At 47.0% G+C, this 8,948-nt stretch overlaps 1 protein-coding gene across 1 annotated transcript; it reads right to left on the bottom strand.

Annotated features, from left to right (window-relative positions):
• Window positions 1-890: 890 nt before the first annotated feature.
• On the bottom strand, window positions 891-8,246 carry LOC139842684 (uncharacterized). Its single transcript, XM_071832801.1, has 4 exons — window positions 8,060-8,246; window positions 7,547-7,885; window positions 7,218-7,474; window positions 891-1,037 (listed from the first exon to the last, which is right to left on the bottom strand). The coding sequence occupies exons 1-4, from the start codon at window positions 8,244-8,246 to the stop codon at window positions 891-893; spliced, it is 930 nt and encodes a 309-aa protein (XP_071688902.1).
• Between the last annotated feature and the right edge of the window lie 702 nt (window positions 8,247-8,948).

Raw genomic sequence — 8,948 nt, 5'->3', positions numbered from 1 at the left:
CATTCCAGACGCAAACTCTCATTGGGCGCCAATAACAGCGCAACAACAAAGCACAGCGCAAACGGTTGGGCTCTTGAGTGTGTATCCTCAGTTTTCGCAGGCATCTGCGCCACAGGTCTCGCTCCCCTTACAACCTGTGTATTCGGCATCTTCAGGTAATCCCTCTTTTCCAACACCGCAGCCGTGGGTATATCCGCAGATGCAGGGTCAACCTTGGCAAAATATTCAGGGGCAGGCTAATCTTGCAGGGCAATTTATGCAGGCCGCACCCCCTGACATGGTTCACTTATTTTCGCAGCCTGACTTCGTTCAGGACATGATGCGGCGTTTCTTTGCGGGTTTAAAAGGGGATCCTGTTAAACCACCTTTCGAGCTACCGACTACTTTTGACAAATTTCCTCCGCACATAACTGCATATCCGTTTCCAGCAGCACCAAAGATACCTGGTACGCTAGGTACTTACAATGGTTTGTCCGATCCGGATGACTTTTTACAGCGCTTTGAGGGTGCAATGCGCACTCAAGGTTGGGTGGATCCGGTTACGTGCCAAATATTTCCAATGACCTTGCAGGGCATTGCTCGCGAATGGTTCAATAAACTCCCGGCGGGCAGTATTGCCGGATTCATGGATCTGCGAACAAAGTTTTTATTGCAGTATCAGAATCAAAGACCACGCAAGCGCACTCACATTGAATGCCATGATATTACGCAGAAATCCAAGGAATCTTTGGGAGAGTATCTCACAAGGTATACTAATGAATGTTTGCGCATTCCAGATCTCAAGCCAGAACAACAGATATCAGGACTCATACATGGCATCAATTCAGAACGGCACCCAATGCTAGTCAAGCGTTTGCGTCATACGGTGCCAACAACTTACGCTGAGGTGCTTAAAGAATGTCACGATTATATGCGGAGTGGCGAAGATAACGATGTTCCCACAAGCAGCTCGCGAAATGAAAAAAAGGATGATGATGACCGCTCACGAGATCAAAACCGCGGAAATAATTCTCGCGGGCGTTACCATAGTGGCGGTCCTATCAGAAGTGAAAAGGGGAGATCTAATGGCAATTATCGAAGCAATAATCAGCGCGGCATCAACAATCAGAACTATGCGCTTCTTAAAAGCTTATCCAAAACGCCCAAAGAAATTTTGGCGACGGAGCCAGTATGCGCGACCTTCGCGGTCCCAACTCCGCTTACAGAATTTGGTAAGCGGGATAAGACAAAGTATTGTGAATTTCACGATGATTACGGGCACGATACGAATAGGTGTAAAAACTTGATGGAACGGGTACTGGAGGCGCTCCGTGCGGGTAAGTTGGATCACCTCAAACCGCCAAAGAAAGATAAAGGGAAAGCCGCAGAAGAGGGGTCAAAAACTAAAACCTTCGCGTGGCAGAAAGTGGATAAGGCCAAAAATGCTGATTTAACCATTAACATGGTTGACGCAGAGAAATTAGGTCAGCGAAGAAAGTATAATGATCATCAGGATTGGGAACTTCTTCCAATCACTTTCCCTCCTGTGATGTCAATTGACAGGGTGAATGAACCTATCATTATCAAGTGCCGCATTCCTTCTTGCGGGGTGCAGGTCAAGCGCATGCATGTCGACACTGGGTGCAGCGTTGACATTATGTACGAGCATTGCTATCAATTTCTTCCCGCACACGTGAAGGCGCAGCTACGTCCGTCTGATATCACGCTGTCTGGTTTTTCCGGAGAAAGCTCATGGCCCGTGGGACGGATAGAGTTATTAATAGAGCTCGAAGATGACAAGAATCCGCAGTTAATAAGGAACGAATTAGTTGACTTTTATGTGGTTCGCTCGACTTCGCGATATAATGCGCTACTGGGAAGAAATTTCATACGGCGTTTTAACATCATACCTTCGGTAGTGCACGGTTTGATTAAGTTTCCTACTAAGGGAGGAGTTGCCACAATGGCGTCACATCAAACGATTGAGATATGTGCGTCAGTTGTGCAAATTAACATCCCTAGCGTCGGGGAGCAGATTGCAAGCAGTGCGGTCATTGCTAATCGCTTGCATCCAGATAAGGGTATAAAAATCGGCGCAGGTTTATCAGCTGAAACCAAGGCTAAGTTACATGGTATATTGTCCGCAAACGCAGATGTTTTCGCATGGTGCGAACCAGATATGACAGGTGTCCCGCGGGACATTGCGGAACATAAATTGAATGTTAATCCATCGCTCACACCTGTTAGACAAAAGAAGCGGCATATGGCTTTAGACCGCAGTGATTGGCTATGCGCAGAAGTAGACAACCTTGTCAAAGCAAACATTCTACGTGAAGTGCGTTATCAAACATGGGTTGCCAATCCGGTGTTGGTGAAAAAGGCTGATGGTAACTGGCGAATGTTCGTTGATTTTAAAGACATTAACAAAGCATGTCCTAAAGACAATTACCCTCTCCCGGAGATAGACTGGAAGGTTGAATCTTTGTCTGGATTCAGATATAAGTGCTTTCTGGACGCATACAAAGGTTATCACCAAATTCTAATGGCTGCGGAAGACGAAGACAAGACTGCTTTTCATACGCCGCAGGGTATTTATTGTTACACAAAGATGCCTTTCGGCTTGAAGAACGCGGGCGCGACCTATCAGCGTGTAATTGACGCAGCATTCAAGCCTCAAATTGGCAGAAATCTTGAAGCGTATGTCGATGACTTGGTAATCAAAAGCAACACCGAAGAATACATGCTCGCAGACATCCTAGAAACGTTTGCGTCTCTGCGAAGGATCAACATGAAGCTTAATCCGCTTAAATGTAGCTTTGGAGAGGAGGAAGGCAAGTTTCTAGGTCATGTGGTGACAGCGCGGGGTATCAAGGCTAATACCAAAAAGATTGAAGCTATTGATAATTTACCATCTCCAAAAACAAAGAAAGATGTGCAGAGTCTCACTGGGAAGCTCGCAGCAATCACGCGGTTTTTGTCAAAAGCCGCAGAGCGTCAGCTACCATTCTTTAACACTTTGAAAAACTGTTTGAAGAAAAAGGATTTTGTCTGGACTCAGGAAGCAGAATCAGCCTTTCAGGAGATGAAAAAGGTGCTTGCAGAGTTACCAACACTTACTGCGCCAGTCCCTGGGGAGACGTTAACGCTGTACCTTGCGGCATCAAAGGAAGCAATCAGTTCAGTTCTCATCGCAGACCGCGAAAAGGTAACCTATCAATTTACTTGCATTATTTATTTCGCAGAACTTTAACGCTGAGGTTTTCTCAGACACAAATGCCGGTCTACTTCGTAAGCAAGACGCTGACATCAAGCGAAGTAAACTACTCGCCAATAGAGAAGCTAGTATATGCGCTTGTCCATACAGCGCGGCGTTTGCGCCGATACTTTCAAGCACATCCGATTGTGGTTCTAACTGATCAGCCAATCAAACAGGTTGGTACATGATTACTTTGCGACAATGACCGGGGTTACCGCATTGACTAATGCAATCATTTTATTTCATTCAGGTACTGTACAAGCCCGAGATTTCTGGCCGAATGGCCAAGTGGGCAGTCGAATTGGGAGAACATGAAATAAACTTTTCTTCACGCAGTGCGGTTAAGGGTCAAATACTTGCTGACTACCTAGCAGAAATACCTGCGGATGTCGAAGCGTCAGCAGAACATCAAGATCCGCCCGCACCTGTTCTATCACCATGGGAATTATACACCGATGGTGCGTGTAGCGCATCTGGCGCAGGCGCAGGTGTAATTTTGACAGGTCCAGGCGGTGAGGAACATACGTACGCACTGCGGTTTAATTTTGCTGTCACAAACAATGAAGCAGAGTATGAGGCTCTGCTAGCAGGTATGCGCATCGCGCATAAGTTAAATGTTAAAATCTTGCACGCTTACGTGGATTCAAAGCTAGTATGCAATCAAGTCTGCGGAGACTTCGAAGCGCACGACATTGCTATGCAGCAATATTTATCGCTTGTTCATAATCTCGCTGACCAGTTCGAGGCTTTTCAAATCTCGCACGTAATGCGGGGGCAAAATAAGAAGGCGGATGCGCTAAGCAAACTAGCTGCCTTGGCTTTTGATCATATGGGTAAGAAAATTCTAATAGAGGAACTCAACGCAAAATCTATTGTCATGATGCCTCTAGTGGCACCGGTTGAGGAATCAAGCCCAACGTGGATGACGCCCATCATCGCTTTTTTACGGGACGGCACTTCACCCGCGGACTCCTCTGATGCGAAGAAAGTCCGCACAAAGGCACCGCTTTATGCCCTTGAGGGTGACGTCTTGTATCGAAAAAACTATTTGGGACCGCATTTAAGGTGCATAGGTCCGAAAGAGGCAGAGGAAGTTATACGCGAGGTGCATGAGGGTGCATGCGCCCTTCATTCGGGACACAGGTCCATTGTGTCAAAAATCATGCGGTTAGGTTATTATTGGCCTACTATGTACGCAGACACGGCGCGTATTGTCAAGCAATGCGAATCATGCCAAATACATGCACCTATCAGCAGGGCACCTGCGCATCCAATGATACCGGTCTCCTCACCATGGCCATTCTGCAAATGGGCGATCGACATAGTCGGACCATTCCCCAAAGGCCAAGGTAATATTGCCATTCATTTGCTAAATATGCTACTTACGTCATTATCTTACGCATACTCTGCACACGCAGGAAATGTCAAATTCTTAATTGTTGCAATCGATTACTTCACGAAGTGGGTCGAAGCGAAACCGCTGGCAACAATTTCAGGGAAAAGAGTGCGGAATTTTGTATGGGAAGACATTGTCTGTCGATTCGGCATACCCAATGAAATTGTTAGTGATAACGGTACACAATTTGCCGGCGATCCTTTTCGCAGTTGGTGTGCGGAGCTTAATATTAAGCAAACTTTTACTTCAGTTGCGCATCCGCAGGCGAATGGCCAGTGCGAAGTTACCAACCGAGATATAGTTGCTGGAATCAAGGCAAGGTTGGGTCATGACCGCGTTGGTTGGGTGGATGAGCTTCCAAAGGTTTTATGGGCGCATAGAACCACACCCAAAGCAAGCACTGGTGAGACCCCGTTTAGTTTGGTTTATGGGTCAGAAGCTGTTGTACCCGCAGAGATTGGGGTACCAACGTTCCGCATACAAAACTTTGATGAGCAAAATAACTCTGAAGCTCTGCGGGAAAATCTTAATATGCTTGAAGAACGCAGACTCTCTGCGGCTGTTAACGAAGTAAATAACAAGCAGAAAATCGCAAAGTATTACAATCAGTGTGTGCGTTCACGCACTTATAAGTGCGGTGATTTGGTTTGGCGCCAGAACGATGCAAGTCATGCGGAAGATACTGGGAAACTGGGACCTCGTTGGGAGGGCCCATACAGGGTAGCAAAAGCAAGCAACACCGGGGCATACCATCTAGAGACATTAGATGGCAAACCTGTGAAACGCACTTGGCATGCGACGTTATTGAAAAAATGTTACATGTAGCTAGATGGACTTGATCACTCCAATTTGTTTAGCACATTATTTTTTGTATTTTTCATCCTTTCGGATATGTCGCAGTTGTAATCATAATTAATGCCAAATAAAAATAATTACATGCGCATACTTTTGTTGTCCATTTATATTTTTTGTATGCGGTTCCTGCCTACTTAAGGGGTGTCCTCTAGCCCCCGTGCGGCAGAAGCCTGTTTGGTTACAAGGCTAGACAATAACGGCAGGCGAAGGGAATTGGTTTTCCCCTAGCCAAGCGCCACGCAGACTAGATGGCTGCAAAGTCGACTTTAAAAAAAAAAAAAAAAATACAAGCATTGGTTTGCTTGTGCGTAATCGCTCTCGCATTGGTTTGCTTGAGGAACTCCTAAGCATAAAAACATTGGTTTGTTTTTAGTTGCGTTTGCTTACCATACAACTAATAGTGCACCTCTAGTACATGACAAAGCAATAGCGCAGTAGCTTTTGAGTCTAAATTATTAAAGGTAAGTTAAAATATTGGTTTATTTTATGCAGTACCATCCGCATACGCATAAGTTGTGGTTAACTATGCGCATGCGCATGCGGTTCATAATTTTTTTTGATTCGCGATATATAAACAAGGACATCACGCATGCATAACAGACAAACATATATACACATCCAAATAAATTATTACATAAGTAATTGTTTCACATGCCTGCCCAACATGGGACTTAGGGCTCCAAAATACATTTACAATTACCTGCCTAAGATTAGGGCTTACGGCACAAACTACTCTAGTAATCCTCCTTCAAAAACCCATCAAGCGGCATCGTCGGGTCAGCCGCAAATGCATTGATCAAAGGGATAGGGATGGACTTGATTGCCTCTTCCGCCTCCAGCAGCGCCGCGGCCGTTCCCTCCTTTAATTTCTTTTGGACAATGTCGGGGAACGGTGGAGTTAGGCCGCATGCCTGGATCACTTCCCGCACAGCCTTGTTCACCTCATGGTCCTTGACCGCATCGACATAGGCATTAAACCGGTCGGACACGGGCTCGGAGTCCATCACTTTCTGCGCAATTGCGGGGAGTGCGGTGCGCAGCTTTGTCAAATCTGCCTTGGCCAGCTCGCGGTTGGTAACCGCATCGTCCCTCTCCCTCGTCACCTTTTCCAACTCCAGCCTCACTCGCTCAGTTTCCCCCTTTGCCTGATCAACCGCACCCACAAGCTCTTGATTCTTTTTTCTTTCTTGAATCAAGAGGGTCTTGGTTTCGGCCGCAGTCAATTCAACAGCTTTGCGGGCCTCCTCAGCAGCGTCCCTGTCCTTCTTGACCTGATCTACACCCGCCTGCAGCAAACCCAACTCCACCTCTTTGCGCAGTGCAACATCGTATAGGCTGGAGGATCGACGGGCTTGATCCGCAAACATCCCAAAGAATACCAGCCCGTTCTGGACAAAGGCGTTGAGCGCCTGGTTAAACGGCAGCGCGGCCAGTTGCTCGCGAAACTCTGCTGGGAAGATTTGCTGCAAGAATGCAGATTGCTCCGCAGCATTTTCTGCGGAGGACTGGCAAAGTTGGCGGAGGTTGGCAACACGGAAGCTGCCTTGCGGAGGAGGTAATGTAGACTCAGACTCGACGGGTATCGCCTTGTCTTTGGATGTGGCAGTGGCCTCCAGCTCGGGGTTGACCCGCGGTGTTGTTGGTTGCGTCTCCTCCACATGCTCTGCAAAATACTCAGATTAGTACGCAGATTTTTCTACGCGGTATACATGCGAAAAAATAAACGCTCACCATTAATGGGGGGAGGTAGGTCTGCGGACTGGCAACAAAATTGTCGTTGCGCATGTCCTCCAGCTGCTTAGGAGTCATCTTCTTCTTCTTCTGAGCCTCGGACGTCCCAGCCGCCTTGCGTTTATTGCCTGACTCCGCCGGCGTTTCCTCCACATGTTCGCTAGCAGCTGCCTGCTCTAGCTGTTTGTCCACATCCTGCTTGCGGAAAGAGATCCCAGCAATCTCCTCCGCGGTAAGCACCTTCTTCATCCTCATCTCTGCAAACAATAAACGCCTGCGTTAGAAAATATACAAAAATTTATGTAAGTACGCGTTTATGCTATTCCTACCCTTTCCATCGGGGCCAACTATGGCCGGCCGCACATCCTCCCAAGGCCAATACGCGGAGATCTTCCCCAACCGCAGCATAACATTACCATACGAACGGTGCACCAGTTGTGCGTTGACGCACTGCTTCAACAACTTTTTCTCCTCGTCATCCAACGCTGGCATCTTGTTCACATCTTTTTCTACCTTCTCGCACCAAATGAGCGTCTGCGGGAAGCCAGTGCCTACTACGGTCTGGTCGACGAAGAAAAAAGTTTCTTTCCAACTTCCCGCATTCGATTTCGGGGTTTTTGTGAAATTTTGGCGTGCGAAGAAGGTGAACCAAGATTTATGGTGGCTGGCTAAGCGGAATAGGTGGCAAAAAACCTTCACCAATGGTACTGTGTTGAGTGCAACACACCACATCTCGAATAGAACGATTTTGCCTATAGCATACGGGTGCAATTGCCCTAGCCCTACTTTGAAATGATCTAGTACGCCTAAAAAGAAGTCGGAGGGTGGAACCCTAAAATTACCATGCTTAAAAGCATGTTCGTAGATCGCCACCTTATTCTCTGGTGGCTGATGGGCTCGCTGGCTAGGCAGTGGTGGTACCGGATTGTAACCCACTAGAGGGGGGTATTGCTTAACTAAGTGGTCGATGTTTTTCTGGCCTATGTTGGACTCTACATTCTCTACGAAAGTTTCATTAGCTTTGGTCATTTTTAGATGAATGGAGAACGACTGACCTTTAAATGACGATCGGAATATGACGGAGTTGATCGGAATTGATAGGATTTGGAGGCGAGAGCGTATTTGGGAAGCTTGACACCGGAAAAGTGAAAATGTGTGTGATTTGGGGCTATTTATAGGCAAGATTGGGGGAGCGTGGGTTGGAATGGTGTGATCGTGGCCATACACGTGTAATGCAATCGACGGGTAGCATTTGCTGATCGCGCGTGGTGTCAGTTAAGAATGATTACAAACACGCGCGTGGTTCGCACGCGCCTGCGGCACTGTTACTTTATGTCTTGTCAGCCGAATGGGCTTCTGCGATTGTGACAGGCATCGAGGCGCACGCGAGGACATTAAATGCTCGTCGTCCTTTTGTTTTCTCTTTTTCGCTTAATAGTTTGATATCATATGACTTGCGTCATATAACATCAAACTGGGGGGACTTAATGATACCGCAGCCCGCATGCGCATGTAACATACACACGGGCATGCGCTATGGTGCGTATGCGGGGTGCTCTCATGCGTCATGCGGCATGCGGATCCGTATCTGGTCCCTTTACGGCGGTTGCTTAGCTAACAAGCAAATATCTTTTCCATAATTATATCCGTGATTCGGGGGAGATGGTTATGGAAACGATTATCACTATCCTATGACGGTTCTAGAATTAGGGTTTGCCTATAAATACAAAC

This window comes from Rutidosis leptorrhynchoides, chromosome 4, assembly GCF_046630445.1.
Source record: "Rutidosis leptorrhynchoides isolate AG116_Rl617_1_P2 chromosome 4, CSIRO_AGI_Rlap_v1, whole genome shotgun sequence".
NCBI lineage: Eukaryota > Viridiplantae > Streptophyta > Magnoliopsida > Asterales > Asteraceae > Rutidosis > Rutidosis leptorrhynchoides.
This window is presented reverse-complemented; position numbering and strand designations above follow the sequence as displayed.